Source organism: Tamandua tetradactyla, chromosome 9 (assembly GCF_023851605.1).
Source record: "Tamandua tetradactyla isolate mTamTet1 chromosome 9, mTamTet1.pri, whole genome shotgun sequence".
NCBI lineage: Eukaryota > Metazoa > Chordata > Mammalia > Pilosa > Myrmecophagidae > Tamandua > Tamandua tetradactyla.
In genome coordinates this window covers 59679243-59700310 of record NC_135335.1, presented here as the reverse complement: position 1 = coordinate 59700310, position 21068 = coordinate 59679243, and the positions used below count along the sequence as shown (strand labels likewise).

The 21068-nt window shown below is 40.1% G+C and overlaps 1 protein-coding gene across 1 annotated transcript in view; it reads left to right on the top strand.

Moving 5' to 3' along the window:
* The window catches only part of CTNND2 (catenin delta 2), a 990776-nt gene that overhangs the window by 859088 nt on the left and 110620 nt on the right, over window positions 1-21068 (top strand). The window contains exon 15 of the mRNA XM_077116860.1: window positions 16907-17080. Within this exon, the coding sequence (XP_076972975.1) occupies window positions 16907-17080 (174 nt within the window). The remainder of the gene's footprint in view (window positions 1-16906; window positions 17081-21068) is intronic.

Below are 21068 nucleotides of genomic sequence, written 5' to 3'. Positions count from 1 at the left end.
CCAAGGAGGGAAACTCAGTAGAGATGCACGAAATCCAGCATGTGTTTATTCGTATGTTTTGAAACACGTGGCTATGCATCCCATTGGAAATGGGGTACAGTCTGAGAACTCAACCTTTCCAACAGAATGGCATTAGCAGCTTAGCCTTGGGATCAATTCATCTGAACTCCGATATTGTCCAGCTCTTCAAAATCCAACAGCCTTGACCTGGTGCAGCTGAAAGCAGGTTGACCTGCAGTGCAGTAAAGGCTATAGGCTACAACTTTCAACCTGGTGGGGTACAAACAGCATCCACCTCTCTCTCCGGGAGCCTCTGGTAAGACCAGACCCATCACCCAGTGGTCCCATCAGGTATGGGTGTAGTATAAAGAAGCTGCCCATCTGGCTACCAGCAATGAAGGTTTCCCTGATTTCTCTCAGATGCTGTGGTCATACCTCCAGCTGCTGAGACTCATTATAGACCCATGGTCTGAGCTGTCCTTAGGAGTGGCCTAAGGAGTCAGGGGAACAGAAACCAGAACTCCCTTCCTCCCACCAGGGTTTTAGTTCAACTATGCATAGGCATGCATTTTGATCACAGCATGCTGTTCTCCAAACTGGTTTAAAACTAGCTTCACTTCAAATACAGTTAAAGCAAATATTTTACCTAGAGTAAGAATTAATTGGAATGCATTCTTCAGTGTATTTCCTAAATATTACTTGACTGCATCAACTACAGCAAGTCTTTTAGGTTCCAGATTTTTACATGCTTGCAGCTCTGAGAACTGCACTGGGTAATTCTTAAAATTTCTGGATCTACATGTTCTAGCTTAAAGACCCCTGTAGTTTAGAAGATAGGTTCCCATTACTTTGGTCACCATTACCTTGTACTTTGAGGACTAACTTCCCAGTCCCAGCTTTTCCCCTGCCATGGGCCAGTGCCCTGCCTCTTCTATCCCTACTCTGAATCAGAGGACCCTCTGAGAAGGCCTGACCCATGGTTCCTATCTTGTGTCAGCCACCCCCAGCAGAGGAACAGATGCATGGGTCACACAGGTGGGCCTTGCACAGGTGCAGTCTGATTGATAGGCTTCACTACCCAGTACTTCCGAGAGCAGACTATTGTGGGTTCTGAACATTTTCAATATCCAATCAATCAGGACATGGGTTCACAAACATTTACTGAGGTCTTTTCATCATCTCCTTTTGCTGCCCCTTATTACCATGGGTCCTGTCCCTACTGCTTTATAGTGGAAATGTGAGTGAATACAACAAGGGCTCAAAGAAAGAAAAGTAGAGAGGCAGGTAAATAGTACTTCCCATCTTGGCCAATAATTATCCTCCAAATCTTATCCAAGACCTGAGGATACAGTCTCCTCGATGGACCCCCAGGGGACTTCAGAAGGCATATTTGGGACATTATATTAGTGCAAAATTGGCCTTGTCTAAAGATACTTTGAGATTTAGTTTCTCAGACTCTGGAGTCTTAGCTCCAGGGTTTGAGCTGTTGCTCAGATTCTGAAGGACATTTTATGACACCTGTACCCCTCCTGCTATCGCATTTAGTAAGATCCTGCCCCTAACACCAAACCTTCCTTCCACCTCTGCAAAAATGCACATATGTGGCTTTAAATCTCTCAAGTGACAAATGAAATTAGGAATTGATCTGGTTCAGGGAAGTAAAGAATATTCACTGACTCCGCCCCACAATTCAGATGTTTCCAGGTGTTCACTGCGGCCATGAAAGTACATTGAGGGATTTTCCATCTTAGAAAGCACTAGGAATCAAATTCCATGACAAGGATGCCTCTATTCTAAGTTGAGTAAGGTGAACTCATTAATAGAATTCTATAATTTTTGCAAAAGCATAAGGAAATTTTATAGGGTCCATCTGTCTTTTCTTGCTGCAATATTGTTTAAGAGGAGAAAAAAAGACTTCGCAGAAGCTGTTGTTTAAAATGCAGTAGAATGCTGTTGTTTAAAATGCAGTAGAATGCTGTTGTATATAAAGAGCTTCAGCTCTGATTTCAGCCAAATGATACTTTTTTATAAAAAGGTTTTTAAGCACACTCTGATCTAATACAAAAATATTTTCAAGTGCCAGAAAAGCCAGTGTCAAACATATTGATGATATGAACAGACAACAATTGTGCTTGTTTGAAAAGCTGTCTAGTAGGTTTTGTCAAGTCCAATATAATTAAAAACAGTCAAAAGTAATCACCAGGTTGCATATAAAGACTGATGGCAAGAAGCCAAGCTGAAGGCCTGGAGATGCGAAAGCAGAACATAGCATTAAACGAGGAAGGATAGGAGCAGAAGGGAACCCTCAAAAGTGGGCAGCCTTCTGCAGGCAAGCCCAACTTTATTGGACAGGGGGGCAGAGGGCTGAGTCTAGAGGGCACACCTGCTGAGAAGCTTCGGCATTGGTGCCAGCCTGGGGTGTTAGCAGGGAGCTCAGAGGAAAGAGCTTCTCTGCTGAAGCATGTTAGGGAATGCAAACTGAAATTCCAATAAAGGAGTTAGGAACCAAATTTTGGCTGCCCCAGATGAGAGGAGGAGTGGAGGCCCGAACTCATCAACAGGTGAGCAGTGGAAATGTCATCATCAGGCCTCTCCAGGATAAAGCATCCTGCTTGGTTTACACCAAAGCTCAGGTGACTTTCAGACTGGGGCTGGTGGAAATGATTTAACCACCAAGAAGCCTCAGGCAGGTTCTGGGTTTGCAGTTTTAAAATGATCAGTTAATTTCGTCCACTGGAATCTGTATGTATGGAAAAGTCAGGTTTTAAGAGGATAGTAATTCGACAAAATATGTCATATAGCTTGACGTGACAAAACTAATATGAAACCTACATGTGTATAGACAGAGGTGGAGGTAGAGACAGACATACAGAGATAGATAAATCTGTCCCCTTTTATAATATATATGCCGTATGAGCATTTAAAATACATGCATATTCAAAATATATGTGTTTCTAAAAAGTAACATCCAAGTGGGCGAAAGATGATAGATTCTTTTTCGTACTTATGTATTCACAAATTTTCTACAATGGACATTTACATTTACAATCTTAATTTAAATTTCAGTTAAAAAATAACGTTCAGAAAGGCACTAAATGACTAAGTAAATGTATGCTTATAAAACTTTATAAGCTTTTGCACTTGGATTTAAGATGATTCAGAGCAAGGCGTAAGGGACTGTGTAAAATGAAAGGTTTTCGATTCCACTCAGATGTCTCCCAGGAAAGAGGAAAGAGGTGGGGAGTGGGCGAAGGGGAGAGAATTTAGGAAGCAAAAGTGATGAAAATCATAATTGGTTTAATGATCACCCCTGAAGCTTGCTCCATTCCAGAAACGTATGTTGACACTTACAGTTAGCCTTGGTATTTGCGCTTCAGGAAAATAGTATAATCCTATGCAGCTCAGATTGAGTTATAATAAAAACCTGTGCAATTTCTTCTTTAAATCCCTGACAGGGATGATTCGAGAAAATACCTGATACAAAGATACGGTGTGCACATACTCATTTCAAAAATTGGTTCATCTTGGAATGCTCTGGCATTTTCAGACCATGAGCTGCCATGTGCACAGTGTGTGCTACGAGCCTGCGTCTCACCCGCGTGCGTCCCCTTCTGGTCTAAAAGGACTTTGCAGATTCCTTCATTTCTGACTGTGCTCAGTGCCTGTCGCATTATAAGAGATGGTTAGTTTCTCTAGCCCTCTTCAAGCAATATCTCCCCCCAAAGCAGTTGTGTGTCCTGTGCCAACAGGCACATCTCAGCCGGCGGGAACCAAGCTGCCTGCCAGCAGGCTTGGGGTCAGCAGCCTGCCACAGTGGGGCAGGGGCAGCAGTCCAGATATCCAGCTCCAGGGAAACAGAAGGAGAAAAGAACTGCCTTTTCTACCCTTTCCACCTTTTGTAGAAATAAACATATTTGTTTATGAATTTGGGAATGGCCAAGGTTCCTGCAATGGAGCCCTGGGATGGAAGGTGCTAGAATGAGGTTCAAGGATGGTGGGTGTCTATCTTCCCCAGCTGGTCGCCAGCCAGAGCAGACACCAGTCTTCTGGACCCCCACTGCTCCCACTCAGTGTGGACTTGGCCATCCATGGAGAGCCTGGCCAAAAAAAATAGAGCAGAAGCCCCCAAAACTCAGAGCCTCTCTTTTCTTGTGGATATTTAAGTTGTGTATTTACCTGGGTGAGGATATGGCCTGTCAGAACTCAAAGGTGATTGTGATCCAGCATTTGTATATGGACCTCTTTTCCTCGTGATAATCTTTATTTTGCAACTTAGTGAGTTGTGTTGATTTCAGATGAACTATGCTGGCTCTTTCATCTTTCTTCAGTTGTAGATGTCAAAGGCAGAGTAGTGGAAGACTCATTTATGATACTTGCCATGATATTTTATACCCAAAACAGTAGGAATGGGTTTCCATAGAAAACCTTTAATGTCTCCTTATGTTCTCCAAATGATGGACTCATCTTGGCGGGGCCTCCTGGCCTATCCTGATGTCCCGCGCGGTCCACTGCCACACTTCTGCTCGTGCAGCCCCTCTGCCTGGCCTTTCCTCCCCCTCCTACTACTTGGAGAAGATCCTGCAAGACTAAATTAATAAAATATCACCTCCACCTTTCATTTTCTCCAAGAAAAATAGCAAACATTCCCTAATCTGCTTCTGTACGATTTTAACGTCTCTTCTAACCCTTATCCTATTACAAGTTGCTGAGTCGAGAGGTCCATCCCATAGATAAGGGCATTTCCACGGTGCAGGGCTACAAAGGGCTTACCTCTGTCTGTGACTTCTAGCCCACTGTCCGGCACCAGTTATGCTGCCTGGCTGTCCACCCGTGGTCAGCGGTGGCCTCTGGTTCTTCTTGCCATGCGGTTATTTTGGGTAGACATTTATAACCGTGGCCTGTCCAAGGCTCATCCATTTCTTTCTAGTCCGGGCTTTGCTGCTGCAAGCAGAGTGAATTCCGGAGGCCTCCTTCTGCCATTTATGCCCCAAACTGTCCTCCAGCTTCTCACGATAGCACTGCGCTTTATCACATTGTCAGCCCAGTATTCTGAATCCACAATCACCACCAAACCTGAAGAACATTCTAAATCCCTATTATAATCAAGGGAAAAAAATTTGCACACCCTAAGTGTGCATGTGTGAGTGTGTAAATGCGTGTGTGGCTCAGAATATCCCCGGAGGAGCAGTACTTTTGATCATGTCAGATTAAAAAACACATTTTTCAAGCATATTAGTGCATGACATACGTGAATGTGATTAGATATCATGCCGTCACCTCAAAGGTTTCCATGAATTTGCAGGGCTTTGGGATTGAACATCACTTGTCCAGAAGCCTCATACATGGCCCACTGCACTGAGGGAATGCTAACGGCCCAAAAATGGGGCTTTGAGACTAAATAATCCCATTTAGTGTCCAAAGGTACAAAAATGCATATTATTACTATTTCAAATCACTCTATTGACAATTTGAATTTTAAATGACTATTTTTCCCTATTTCAGAAGAAATAGATGTTAACTATATATACATATACACACATCTATACATACACACAATGTAAATAATATAGAAGTAAAATAGCAATAAACTGCATACAAAAAGAAAATGCCCACAGTGCCACCATCCCATCTCCTAGAAAGAGCCACGGTTTATACCTGGCATATATCCTTTCCGATCTTTTTCAGTCCACATTTATGCCTAGCTTTGTTTAACCCTTCAAAATACGATCATACTTTTTCAGGGAGAGTTTGAGAGAGAGGCCATAGCAGACAGACAAATTCCTAGCGCCAGACGGTAGATAAAAGTGTATTTCCCACTAAGGCGAAAGGGTGAGCTGCTGGCAGCTCTGCTGTGCCAGCATCTGGGAGCGGCTCCTGGTGTGGCACAGTGCACCCATCCTACCTCGTCCTCAGGCTCCGCGAGGACATTCACCCCACCTCCGTGGAGCAGAAGTGGAAGAAAGAACACAGCCAGTGTCCTTTCCTTCAGCACGTCAGTGTGGCTTGGGCCCGTTTCACCTGTACTTGGTCAGTCGATCACGCCGAGCTGCAAGGCGGCCTGGGAAACCGAGAACTTTATTTTGGGCAGCCATGACCCTGGGTGAACTTTGGGCATTCTCTTAATGGAAGAAAAAAGGTGATTAATGGCTTAAGGAGGAATCGCAGTAAGAGCTCTCTGTCCCTGAAAGGAGGGGTATCGAATCCCTGAAATTGCTTAGAATTGTCTGCGCATGGTAATAAAAAAAGACTTACCTGCGTTCCTTTTCTTGTTTGAACATTCTCCACGAGCAGCGTGGCCCCGTATTGCCCGTGCCCAGGTGGACAGCCTCTCCTTGCCCACGCTGGCACAGCGCAACAGAGGTGGGCAGACGTAGCGCTCAACTTAGCTGCACCGCACTCCCCACTATCTTGGGATCTTCTCGCTGAGCACAGCAGGCCCCCTTTCCCTGCCCGTAAAGAATCATTTAACCAAAATGCCAAAGGGCCACCCAGGTGCCATATCAGGGCTATACCATGTTGTAATTAACCAATCCCGTGTTATCAGAAAATTACGTTATTTCCAAATTTTGACTCGTGAACTGTCATAAGCATCCGTGGAGTTAGCGCACAACTACATCCTTAGTTACTGCTTGAAGATAAGTTCTTAAAAGTGAAATATCTAGATCTAAAGAATGTTTTGAAGACTTTTGATATGTGGACACATAAACCAAAATTTATCTTAATCACTCTAAATGTAAGCAGCCATCTGAGTACATGAATTTTTTTTTTCTCATCACCTTGCGGATCAGCCCTTGACAACATCCTCCAGGCTTTCAAGTTCTCATCTCCTAAAAGCATGGATTTTTTTTCCACCCAAACAGTTTTCATTTTCTTATTAGTAATCATACTTTTTTGCTACTTAATGCTATTTCCTTTCTAGCCATCTGCTTATTTCAGCTGCCGCTCATTCCTTTTGGCTGATTCCAGGATAGTCTCTCTTTGCTTTCACCTCACCATATGCCAGGAGCCTGTTGACTTAAGACATGATATTTTGTGTTCTGGAAGCAACAAATCGTGAGAGCCTGCAAAGGTCGCAGCTGTGCATTTTTGTGCACTGACTCTCCTTTGCCACTCCCCATGCGTGAATGTGATACTTCTACTCCTTTCTCACCTCTAATATAAAATGCATCCATCCCATCACCTGAAATTGTTGCCCTTTTGTCTTCAGTTTATAGATGTAAAATTTTATTTTTTGTCCCATTTACTTTTTTAAATTTCATTTTACCATCCTGTACCTCAGCATGCCAACCAAACCAGGGTTTCTCGACCTGGTGATCTGGCGCCACGGACATTTGGGGCAGGATACGTCTGTGTAGTGGGGCTGCCCTGAGCATTGGAGGATGCTTAACCACTTCTCTGGCCCCCACCCACTAAAGGCCATGAGCTTCCCCTTTCCCCAGTTGTAACAACCAAAAGTGTCATCAGATATTGGCAAAACCACCCCTGCTTGAGAACCACCAGATTAGACTTCTCAAGGGAACATAAAACCAAAGATGACAACACGCAAGCCAAAGCACATGAGCATTAGAAAGGGGTTGGCATGTCACAGTCCGAGCCCTTTAGCCTGGATGTGGATGGCAGTCTGCTGAGGTAGCGGAGAGGGTCCTGGTTGAGAGTTTGTGCCTTCCAGTTGGCTCTATCAAGGGACGGAATGGGACCTGCCTGACAGCCCCAGCGGGACACAGCACAGGTGCCTCCTCCTGCCAGTCTCCAGGGCCAGCGGTCCCCAGCCTCCCTCCACCATCCTCCCAGGTGCCCTGCACCCACCTGGCCACTTGGCTGGACCCAGAGGGTCCCCTTTGGCTTTGATGCTTTGCTCAGGAGCACCACCGTCCCCTGCCTCATCTGTAATGCAGGTTTCTAATCTGTCCCATGCAAACCCCTCACATCCTATGAGAAGAGCTGGGACACAATGCAGTGTCAAATAAATACAGCTAATTAACCATCAAGGCCCTTCCCACACACTCAGCAGCAGCTGTAGCTGGTTTCCTCTGAACAGCTCCCGGGGGGATTCAGAAAGGCAGGCTACCCTTTTCTTCCAAATTCTCCAGAGTTAAGACAAAGAATCATTTCTCTTCTGGCTTTTTACACCTGCTTGGAGTTGTTAAATACCCATCACCCGCTCCCCCGCTTTCTCTCCCCCCACAAAAAAAGCTGAAAGTGATAATGAAACGCTGTAAAGACAAAAATCAATTAGTAATCTGCTGATTAAGCCAACACAAGAAAGAGTGGCAAACAGTATTTAGACCTTTGGTTTCTGTTCTTGCTTTTTAAGATACTTAGTAGCAGCTGCAGCCCAATCGAACCAAACCTTGCATGAAGAAGCATTCCCGGGTAGACTGCCTTAGAGCCTCTTTATCCCACATTTTAAGTTGAAAGAAGGAAAGTGTAGGATTTGAAAATCAGAATGTTCCTCTGTTGCTGCAGGGCCATGCCCTTTCCTTGAAATCTCTCTGGCCTGTTCATTTCTCTTGATCAGGGCACTCTTCACGAAATCCACCCAGCTCAAATCTTTTAAACATTAGCTTGCAAATATGTAATAGCTGTGATGCTTCCCAATTGGTAGACAAAGCTATGAAGTGGAGAGGCATTTAGCTGGCAAAGATGGGCTTTTCTATTTGTGTTCTGAAGGTACAGCCCAGCAGTAAAAGCTCCTCTGCACTTATAGATGGCTGGCTGGGACTGTGTCATTGCTGAGAATTAAGATGAAGAAGAGGAATGGCAATTTTTAGGAATTCTCCTGAAATGTAAATCCTTCTCACAACTCAGTAAGTACTTCTTGTTTGAATTCCCGTGGTCCCCAGCTCCAGCTTTCTGGACATCAGAGACTGAGAGTTAGAAATTCATTCTGAGGGCAGGAGCTGAAATTCTCATCCTTGGTTATTCTTCTCATTCAATAAGGGCATAATCGGAGCAACCCCATGGGTGTCTTGCCCACCTCTCAAAGAATGCCACGTCTGCAAAGGCTCTTTGTAAAGTGTATGGAAACTTTTGCTTTCTGGCAAAAGTTCAGAAACTTTCTGATTTTTATCCCTAAGTCACATCTTTCTCATCCTATAAGAAACAAATGGGTTCCACCATTCCATTCTCAAACCAACTAAGATAGAAATCTTCTAAACAGAATTTAAACCCTTCAGGGGAGCAGAAGTATTAAAAGCAAGCCCAAGGAAAGGCTTTTTCTTTTTTACTTCTTGTAACCACACACTCACTGAACTCATCCTCTCACCTATGTTGTTTTCTTTCTGGGCCAGTTACCACTCCCTTACTTCACCACAACTGTATCAAAAAACATCACGTCCACATTTCTGCAGCCTCTTGGCTTCTAACATGGGGAGCTTGCTTTCTTCCTTTCCAAAAAATTTTGAGTGGAACTTGCTTAAAGCACGAATACAGATTTACTATCCTATAGAGTTTTAGAAATTGAATGATTAGTAAAATGTTGGCTGATTTTTAGAATAGACACTAGTCATATAGTCACCCATTGGAGGCCAATTTAAAGAAGTGTTGATAATGTGTTATTGAGTGAGGCATAAATTGAGTAGACAAAAAAAAATCATGCTGTTGGTTTGCTCTGTGATCTGGCTACTGTTAGGGTGTTCCTGCCACACTCCCTCTTTGCTTTGCTGCCAGCCCATCCCCAAGAAAGCTCCAAGGGAAAAAGGCCGTGGTGGACCAAAGGTGCAAAGTTTCCTTAGCACTTACTACTGTGTTATCCATAAAAAAAAAAATCAAAAACTCTGACAATAACCCACGTAGTCCTTAGCTTCATGAACTCATTAAATATACATGCAAAATTTTAAATTCCTGTGAACAAGACCAAGAAGGCAATGAATAACAGGAAGCTTACAGTCTCTTCTCCGGCACTTTCCCCTCTTTAGCAGCATATACTGAAAGGTTTTAGGAGGCGAAAGGGTGAGAAAGAAGGACGGTAGACCTGGAAATTTAAAGCGGGTGGGTTTATTTCTGCGCTCCCGGACTGAGCTCACCAAACCCGAGATGGAGGAAGGTGAGTCAGGGCCTGGGTGATGGCGTGGGTAGCTTTTAAACAAGGGGGTTAGGTGACGTCCGGAAGGGGCGGTTCTCCGGAAGTCAGGTGGTCAGAAGGGGTGGCTCTCCGGAAGTCAGGTGTGTCCAGAAGGGGCGGTTCCAGAAGCCATGTTGGGAGGAGCAGCACAGCTTCTGCAGCTCCAGTTGCAGTGCCCTTCCCTGCTCCCCCAACGTAACATATACCTCACTTGCCGAAAAAATAAGTGATACTTTTTAATAACCGAGAGCTGCTAGAACTTTTGCAAGTTTTATCTATTAAAATATAATAGATGAAAATAAAAATGGTTCACACAATTAGGCATATTTATTTAGCTCTCAAGGGTCAAGAGTAAAACTATGAGGAGGAAGAGATATCTCTAGTGAGCAAAATAATATACCTAAGCAGAAATAACACTTGTTTAAACCACACTCTTTTTCCTCTTTCTACGGCTTTCCCTTTAACTGATCTCTGCTTGATTTTTAAGCCACACGCCATGAATGAAGATACATATATGTACATGTATGTGTGTATGTATATGTACGTATACATGTTATTACCTGGCAAAAATGCAAATAATAGTCCAAGAAGGCTTTGCTGGTGCTACCCCTCTCATTTTTCTGGAAATGTTTTTTCTCCTCTGTTGAGCCCTTTATTTCCTATATGAAAATGATTTCTCCTGACTTGATAGCATTTTGCTTTTTATATCTTATTTTCACATTGCAATTTTTTAAGGCATTTTTGATAGTATATCCTCAATATATAACTCAAAACAAACAGTTTGGATAAGGTTGCACAGTTTAATCTTGTCCTCATGAACCCAAAGGATCAAACGGCTGTGCGATCAGTTTTGATTGTGTTAAAGATTTAGCTGCTGCTTGTGTTCAGCCAATGTGCCAGTTCTGTAGAGATTTCAAAATAGATGTGCCTTATATTTAAAGGTGTAAATGATATATTTCCCATCTGCTGAAAGAGACACAAAGTACATGATTTCTCACAGACCCTCACTGTAGAAGAGGGCCGGTATGAGAAGTTTGTGTGTACAGAACCATTTTACTACTATACTCTGCCCTACAGGCTTTTTAGTGTTGACTAGCTAAACAAAATAATGTGAAATATGTCACAACAGCTCTTCTTTATTTGCAATTGATGATAGCACTTTATCGTAATTGTACCATTTTTTTTAACAATAGTTACCTTTAGCCTGATGAAATATTGTTAAAATAGTACTATTAACTATCATCCATGGTTTACGTTAGGTACATTTTTTTCCTGTATACTACCTTGTATTGTGTTGTTCAGTTGTTAAAAGGCATGAAAGAACATTCTTATACTTGTACTGTTAACTAGAGTCCATCACTACAATAGGGTTCACTGTGTGTTAGTATCCTTTAATTTTTATTCTAGTAACATAAGCGACTCAATGTTTTACTCTAGTAACATAAACAACCTAAAGTTTCCTCTTTTAACTACCTTCATGTATATAATTCAGTGCTGTTAATTACACTCACAATAATTTGCTTTCATCATCACCATCCATTTCCAAACCTTTATGATCAACTTTAAAAAGAAATTCTGTGCAATTTGAGAATGAACTCCTTATTTTCTAACCCCAGTCTATCCCCTGAAAACCTGTATTCTAGATGCTAACTCTATTATCATTAGTTCATATCAGTGAGATCATACAATATTTGTCTTTTTGTGCCTGGCTTATTTCACTCAGGAGAATATCCTCGAAGTTCATTCATGTTCCATGTTGTCACATGTATGAGGACTTCATTCCTTTTTTATGGCGGAACCACATTCCAGTTTATGTACATACCAAATTTTGTTTATCCGTTCATCAGTTGATGGACACTTGTGTTGTACCCATCTTTTGGCCACTGTGAATAATGCCTCTGTGAACATTAATGTGCAAATATCTGTTTGAGTCCCTATTTTCAATTCAATTAAACCACAAACACTCTTTTTCCTAATAGAAATAGGGTATATTCCTATTAATGGAATTGCTGGGTCATATGGCAGTTCTATACTTAACCTCCTGAGGAACTGCCAAACTGTGTTCCACAGTGGCTGTACCATTTTACATTCCCAACAGCAATGAATGGGAGTTCCTGTTTCTCCACATCCTCTTCAACGCTTGTAGTTTTCTGGTTTTTTTAAAAATAGCAGTCATTCTATTGATGTAAAATAATATCTCATGGTTTTGATTTTACGTTTCCCTAATAGCTAATGCTATTGTGAATCTTTTCATATGCTTTTTAGCCATTTGTACTTCCTCTTTGGAGAAATATCTGTTGAAGTCTTTTGCCTATTTTCTTTTTTTACTTTTTTTATTGTATAGTATAACATACACAAAGCAAAGAAATAAAAAGCAATAGTTTTCAAAGCACTTCTCAAAAAGTGATTACAGGATAGATCCCAGAGTTTGTCATGAGCTACCATATGATCCTCTCATATTTTTCCTTCTAGCTGCTCCAGAATATAGGAGGCTAGAGGGCTTAAATACTTTTATATCATCATAATGGACTTTTCTCTTCCTTCTTTTTTTGAACAATAACATATATATATAATAGCTATGTATTTCAAAGCACAGCACCACCATTAGTTATAGAACATATTTCAGACTTTGACGTGGATTACAATTTCAAAATTTTGGGTTTATACTTCTGGCTGATCTAAAATACTGGAGACTAAAAGAGATATCAATTTAATGGTTCAGCATTCATATTCATTTGTTAAGGCCTATCTTCTATGTATAATTTCACCATCACCTTTGATCTTTCCATACTTCTCTTTGGGATTGTTTGGGCTATGGCAATTCTAAATTTTTGGTATTGGAAGGGTCTGTCACTAATATGGGGTAGGGAGATAGAACTATCTCATGTTCTGTAGAGGCTGGGCTAGGTTTTAGGACTTATCTGGACTAGGGACCTATCTGGAGGTTGTAGGTTTCTGGAAAGTTACTCTAGTGCATAGAATCCTTGTAGAATCTTATATTTTGCCCTAAGTGTTCTTTAGGGTTGACTGAAGTGGTCTTGGTTGGGGGTTGACAGGTTATGATAGGTAGCAAGGTCTACCTGAACCCTGCATAAGAGCAACTTCCAGAGTAGCCTCTTGACTCTATTTGAACTCTCTCTGCATCTGATATTTGATTAATTACACTTCTTTTCCCCTTTTGGTCAGAATGGAATTGTTGATCTCACGGTACCAGGTCTGGACTCATCCCTGGGAGTCATCTCCCATGTTGCCAGGGAGACTTTCACCCCTGGATGTCATGTCCCATGTAGGGGGGAGAGCAATGATTTCGCTTGCAGGGTTGGGCTTAGAGAGAGTGAGGCCACATCATACACAACAGGGGTCCTCCAGAAGAAACTCTCAGGCATGCCCATAGGTAGTCTAAGCTTCTCCGCTACCTACATAAGCTTCACAAGTGTAAGCCTCATGATCGAGGCTTTTGCCTGTTTTTTTAGTTGGGTTTTTAGTCTTCTTATTGTTGAATTGAAGGATTTCTTTATATATTCTGTATATTAAATCCTTACCAGATATGTGGTTTCCAAATATTTTCTCCCATTAAGCAGGTTGTCTTTTCATTTCCTGACAAAGTCTTTTGATGCACAACAGTTTTTTTCATTTTGAGGGGGCTCCATTGATCTATTTTTTCTTTCATTGCTTGTGCTTTGGGTGTAAAGTCTAAGAAATCATTGCCTACCAGGATATCTTAAAGATGCTCCCCTATATTTTCTTGCAGGAGTTTTATAGACCTGGTTCTAATATTTATGTCTTCGATCCATTTTGAGTTAATTTTTGTATATGGTATAGGATAGGGGTCATCTTTCATTCTTTTAGATACAAATATTCAATTGTATCCTTGTCAAAGGATACAATTGTAGCCTTGTCAAAAATCAATCGACAGGGTGACGTCATCCATGGTGGCATAAACAGCTATGGATAACCTCTCCTTAGAGACAGAGTTGGGGGAAAGTGCTGTTCCCACTTGTGCAGAACTCTGGAGAAAGGTATAGGATGGAGAAGAATTCTAAAAACAAGCAGCCAGGCTAAGACTACCCAAATTAAGTATTTGGGGACCTGGGGGGAAAAGTAGCAGACTGGGGCAACTGAAGGAATCCTCTCCATCCTCTGATGCCAGTACAGTGGGGGACACAGCCCCACGCTGAGCCAGATTTCGGCTGGAGAAGTGAGGACACAGGAGTCCCGCAGTTACAGCCCACCCTCCCTGACTCCAAGTCAGACACAGCTGGGACTCCATGAGATAATCCAGCCCTGCCTTCAGAACAACTCTTAAAGAAGATTTTCAGTCATTTTATTGGTGGTAAAAATTTATTTTTAATGGTCAATTGATACCTTTTCCTTCTGCTAACTCAATAAAAGTTTGAATGAAGCAGTCAGATAAAGGTCAGATACTTTGGTTTTGAAATAGTTCTTTTTCTTCAGTATTAACATGCCCGGATATCTTCAAGGTCGTGAAATAGCACTTTGAACTCTATTTCACGTTGCCATCAAAGATTATCTGTATTCACATCAGTTGTCCTTTTATTTCCTTCCGATTCTTCCTATAACCATTAAGAAGGGACTGTAATAAAAAACATTTAAGAGCTACATAGCTCACATGTCAGAGGGCAAGAGAATTGTCTCCTGATTTAACCGTTTATCCTACTTTCTTGCACACAAGTCAGAATAGGAGAACAAATGAAACCCCGCAAAAAATAACACAGCGGCTCTCTTCTGTTTTCATACATGGGGTCTCACGTTTTGTAATGAGCATGCAAATCCTTTTTTTTCCACTGTTAAATTAGCTCTTGCATGAAAAGAAACTCTCATTCATATGGGGTTCAAGATTTTATACTCTGACTTTTCCAAATATTATTAGAGCTTTATGTGAAAATGATGGCTTGAAATTCTTAAGGAGATGGCAAAATAGAATTTTTTTATAAAAGCAAAGATCTTCCATTTCCTATTACGCTAACAGATTCAGGACACCAAGCCAGTGCCCTGTGAGAAGCCACTGTAACAACTGCTGCATCCAAGGCAACAAGCCTATCTTTTCCTTATTACATTTATCTATCCAGTACAGCAAGCCATTCTCATATCATGAACTAGGAGCTAGATGAAAATGTTGGTTCACTTTCAGTTTCTTTTTTGTTAATATTTTTAAAAAGATGTATTGTTTCATTGATAGGCTGTGCACAGATGCAAAGTCATGTTTGAATGGTTTACAAGTGGCTTTGGTTAAAGGAACATAAAGTTTCCTTCACTGAATGTGCTTGCTACAAAATTGAAATTGAGTGACACTCTCATTGTAAATGACCTATAATGGGATGTCCAACAATCTGCCATTCATCTCTGAGCCGTAACCTTGATTTAAAGTAAGCCAGATCATCGTTGGGAAAAAGAAGGCATGCGTTTTTAATTTTTGTCTTGGGAAATAAATGATGAGATTCTTGAAATTTATGTGACAAATGAAAATATATTATCTCCACCAATTTTTCCATTTTTAAGTGGCAAGGATACAAAGTAAGCCTGTATTTTCTTCTGGTAAAGTTTTCAGGTCTAAAGACTAAATCAGGTGCTGAAATACAGATTTTTCATTTTTTTACACAAATGTATATATGCATATGCACAATACATATATATACATAAAATATCTTCCAGGAAGCTTAGTATACATAATTTAGACTATATTTAGTTTAAGCAGTCATTAATAAATATTAATAAGCAATTACATAGCTTAATATCCTCACCCTAAAATTATGAAGGAATTATTTTTATTATACTGTGGTTTTTCTCAGAACTGAATATTGGAATATTTTTTCTTAACATGTGGTTTGCTTGGTTCCTGCCCCCATTATCCCTTTTACTTTTATTTTTCACAAAATAAAAAGGCTGTGTATGATCAAATATTAGAATCATTATTTCAATCTTTAATGCTTTTTAATTAAAATAATAGAATAGAAAATTTTGAAGTACATTAAAATGAAGTACATAAATACTTTCTATTAATAACTTTTTATTACCATTGCATTTTAATATATTTTACTTTGTTTAAACACAAACTCTGTGCTACTTTGCATCCTGCTTTGTTCATTTAATTTTATCATAAGCGTTTCTTCATAACTACAATTTTTGATGATTGACTGATAATCCTTTCTGCATATAAGCAATTAGTTTTAAGCACATTCTTCTGTTACTCAGTAGATTCAATCCAAAATAAAGTTAACTTTCAGGATTTCTGCAAGATCTAGATTTGACTACAGCTCATGTTCATGTGACGAATAAACTGTAACAATTTTCTTTCATCCATTCTATTATTGTTTCTTTGGTGCCCATAGATGCAACCATAGTACCCCAAATCAAGCAAATATGTATTTCATAAACTGTATAGGAATTTATCACAGTTAATAGTTGTGCATGAGAAGTGAGGGTATTTGATTGTTTATAACTGCTAACAGTGCTAACTAATACGCTGCTAACTATAAAACCTACCAACCCTCATCCAACCTGCCTAATCAAAAGCAGTCCATCTTTTCTTCCTTCCTATAACATTGAGTATAGTTTACAGAGAATTTGTGGCATTCTGCTACTAATTATATTCATTTATGTACATGCTCTGGTCCCCTCCACCCTTGATTCTCAATGGACAGAAACCTCTCTCCCATCTCTTGGTGGTCCCTGGACTGTGATGGCAGTACCTTCCTTGCAAGAGATGCTCGCCAAACATTAGGACACTCTGCTTTTATTTTCATCTGTAATGTTTGTGGAAGACAAAATTGGGAAGCATAAAAATGTTAAAGATGTTTATTCTCTTGTTTTTCCTTCCACCAGTGGGATGGAGTAGGACCTCTCCCAGACTGTGCAGAACCACCAAAAGGAATCCAGATGCTGTGGCACCCATCAATAGTCAAACCCTACCTCACACTGCTCTCTGAGTGCTCAAATCCAGACACGCTGGAAGGGGCGGCAGGCGCCCTGCAGAATTTGGCTGCAGGGAGCTGGAAGGTATGGCTAGTTCGTTACAATAAAAAAGAATTCTGGAATTATGGCCCATTCCTTACAAAATAACAGAAGTCCAGTTTTGAGAAATGCAATTCTAATGAAGTTGTTAAGAATGCTAAAGAACAATTATATTGAATTTAGAAACCTAGTCCTTTTGAAAAATCTTTTTAAAAGGTTTAGGGTCCTTGAAGACAAGCACCAGAAAATGCAGCAGAGTAGATGTAAGTATAGTCATTGAAATTGCTGTGATATGCTTTCCGTCCCATTTTTGTAGTTGTACTACTTAATTTTCAGAGTTGACTGTAACATAATGTTTTTCTGAAGCACTATCATTTACTGTTAAAGGACCTCACACCCTAACACCTTGTATAAAACTCCGTGTGAATCCTTACGTCCTAACAGGTTCGGGTCCCCTAATTTGAGGGTCCCCAAAGGAAAAGAACCTAGTGGATTTTTTAATTCTGGGCTTACTGAGAGGAAGAGAATTATTGCTTATATTTTGCAAAATTGTTAAAGTAAAACATGGGTATGATTGGAAAGGAGACAAGGTAGACCTTTGTCTGAGTCACATAAATACACATTGGACCTGGTGCATTTTCACAGAAAGTTTCCAAGACCTTCAATTTGGGTATAAAGGGATTCATCAAAATGAAGGATTCTGAATTGGGTCACTAATACTTGCATGAGTTAGCTTACCTTATTGCATAAAAAAAAGTGTAACCTCTTAGAAGAATGAAGGCATAAGGGAAAAATATCAAAAGAGCAAGTTTGGACCTCTGCCATTTATATTCAGTTCATTTAGTATCAAAGCCTGGAGTTGGAAAATATTCATGTCATTCCTTTTTTAACATTTATTTTCTTCAAAATGATGTTAATATAGACACATAGCTACAGAACATGCTCAAAATCTCAGTTCCATAGGTATCACATACATTGGCCTCAGCATTGCTTTATAACCTTCCCTTCTTATTAGACCTTCCAAAATCTGCCATCTTGTCACTTCTCTTTCTTCTGCCACCCATCATTTCCATTGTTACTATCCCAGTTGCAGCACTTCCTACTTTCTCCAATATAAATAACTTTCTGTTTGAACAGAAAGCTGCCAGTACTTTCTATGAAGTTAGCTCCTGTGCACAGGCAGGCCCACCCTTTCTCTTGAGAGTCTTAGGAGTGAACACAATTATTAGCTTTCCCTCCTTGACATTAAGGCATCCCTAACTTTGTACTTGAAGATTTCAAGTTGGACTGGGCTATAAGTGAAAAATGTCTCTTGCTTTCAATCAGGATTTGGTAGAGAAAAACTTCAAAAGCAAGTCATACCAGGAAGAAATCCATAATAGAGCTTTGCAGTCCTCTTCCTTGAACTGACCTTTTGATCTTACACGGCACCATGCAGAGCTGTCCCAACACTGGACGTAAAAATGGGAGCAGGATGTTGTCGGCCAAGGGCTTGTCACTGTGTGTAACCAGGGGTCCTTCCCTTCCACCTCCCCTACCTACCTAGCATCACCAACTAGACAGACACAGGAAAGTGGGTTTCAGACTAATAGGAGTGAGTCAGCCAAGGCACAAAGCCATCTAGTTGGGGACAAATCAGGTGTGTAGTCTTAGATATGATTTTTTTTTTTTTTTTTTACAAATTACCGTTTTCCTTGAGAAATACATAAGTCCTTATTCTAACAGTTTAATAAAGGAGGAATATCTTTGGGCTGTAGATGATTTTGAATGTAAGACTTCAGCCTTTGCTCTGAAGTTGAAACACCACATTCCATGCATTCAAAAGTTAAGTAGAAACATGAGAAATATATAACACACCCATATCAAACATTTAGAGTTGAGAATATAATGTCTGAAATTAAAACACATAGGATGGATTAACAGCAGATGATGGATTTCAGGAAAAAAAGGTAAAAAAAAATATGTACAGAGCATCGGTGAGCTTCAAGTGGACTGATAGATGTGCAATTGGAATCTCCAAAGAAGACAGAGAGAGGAGAAAGAGAACAGAAAAATATTTGAGGAAATAGTGATTGAAAATTGTCCAAATTAAATGAAAACCAAAAAACCACAGATTCAAGCTCTACAAGGAACTCTAAGCTTAAGAAATTAAAAAAAAAAAAATTATACTAAGGCACATCATCATCAAATTGCTCTAAACCAGTAATAAAGAGGAACTCTTACAAGAAGCTAGAAAAAAATACATATAACATGCAAAGCATTGCACCATATCTAAACACTAAATTAAGGATCTGTGTATTAATTATTCATTCAGTCACACTGAATGAGATCTTAAAACTGTCCGGTAGATGTCTGTAAGCTTCTGAAGGGCAAGAGTTAAGTCTTATTTATCTCTGTGTACCCCACGGCTTAGCTTTGTGTCTGGCCAACATAAATGCTCAAACACAAGCATTTAACAGAAGTAGTTTATGTCTATAAATCTCTCTTCTGGATAACAATCTTTTTATTTATAAACATCTCAGTCAATAGCATTTAGTATTACATGTTATGGACCAGGCCATATTCTTCATAGTCACCTTTTGTGATCTTTTATTTGGTTTCCTGTTTCAGGAGGGAATTGCTGCCAGTAGCATATAAAATGTATATGAAGGGGCAGGCCACAGTGGCTAAGTGGCAGAGTTCTCGCCTGCCATACCGGAGACCTGGGTTCGATTCCTGGTGCCTGCCCATGCCAAAAAAATAAAAAGAAAGAAAGAAAAAATGTATATGAAGGAGCTGTCCATTTTAAGTGTCCAGACTCAACAACGCTTTGCAGAGCGTGGATTTTGAGAGCACTGAAGATTATCTGAGACCTAATGAGATATGTCTGGTCTTTAGATGTTTGGAGGAATACATAGGACTAAAAAAACTGTGGTTTTGATCATTTAAAACTTCTCCCCTATTTTGGGTAATGAGAACTATGAAAGAAGTCTAATAATAATTCTTAATATTTTCTGGTGATAGCATCTTGTTGACTGTTTCCAGAGCATAAAAATGTTCATTATTAGTTCAGCATATTTATCCCCAGTGTAGATTTGTCCCCACATATCCAGAAGGTGATTATTGGATAAATTCTCCCATTATAAATAGATTAGATGCTAAGAAAAAGGCAGAATGATCTTGAACAGCTGAAGTCAACATCACAAAAGCTGTTCATTTAAGTGCCTTCCTTTATCCAGACAAGAAGAGTGCCTTAGTATACACTCTAGAACCAGTTCAACGTATTTTAGACAAACTATATATTTCAACAACTATGGCCATTGGACTTCCCAGTTCACAGCAGAGTACATGCAGCAAGTTAGAAAAATGGGTGGCACCTCTTAGAAGAAGGTTCACAGTCCCACTATGAGAAAGGATAGCAGGTACTTGACAGCAAAGAGAAAAGATAGAAGAGTTAGAAAAAGTTACCTAGGAGTGCAAAAAGAAAAATTCTCAAGGTCCATTTGGTATCTTGGCTTTTCTATATATTCTGATAATTGATAATCTTAATGCTGACCCTCTGTCATCAAGACAATGTTAAATTATTGCTAATAATTTTAGAAAGACTTCCATCCTAATGGTTAAAGTACAGTTTTGACTCTGCAGGGTGTCAGCCTCACAGATGAGAAGCACTGACTTCCCTAATAATTCTAGACAAGCAGGATAGTCCTCAGGCAGGGCAAGGGACAAATAAGGCTTATTTATATGTACTTATAAATATAGATTCTTACGTAAGAGTTTTCTTCTCAAAATACAAATACACAAGCATGCAAAGAAGTTAGCCACATTATTGTGAGCTGTTGTATGATCTATTAATCTGCCATATTATGTGACAGGAGGTTGAACAATCTTTTGGGAAGATTTGAGAAAATCATCATTAAGCCAAACACTAATAGGTTATTATAATTTCAAAAATATTTAGAGTGACTTATACAGAAATCAAACAGAAAGATTCTCACTTTAATAATACCTGATTTTGGAGAAATCCTGAACACTTTTAAAAAACTGATTTAGA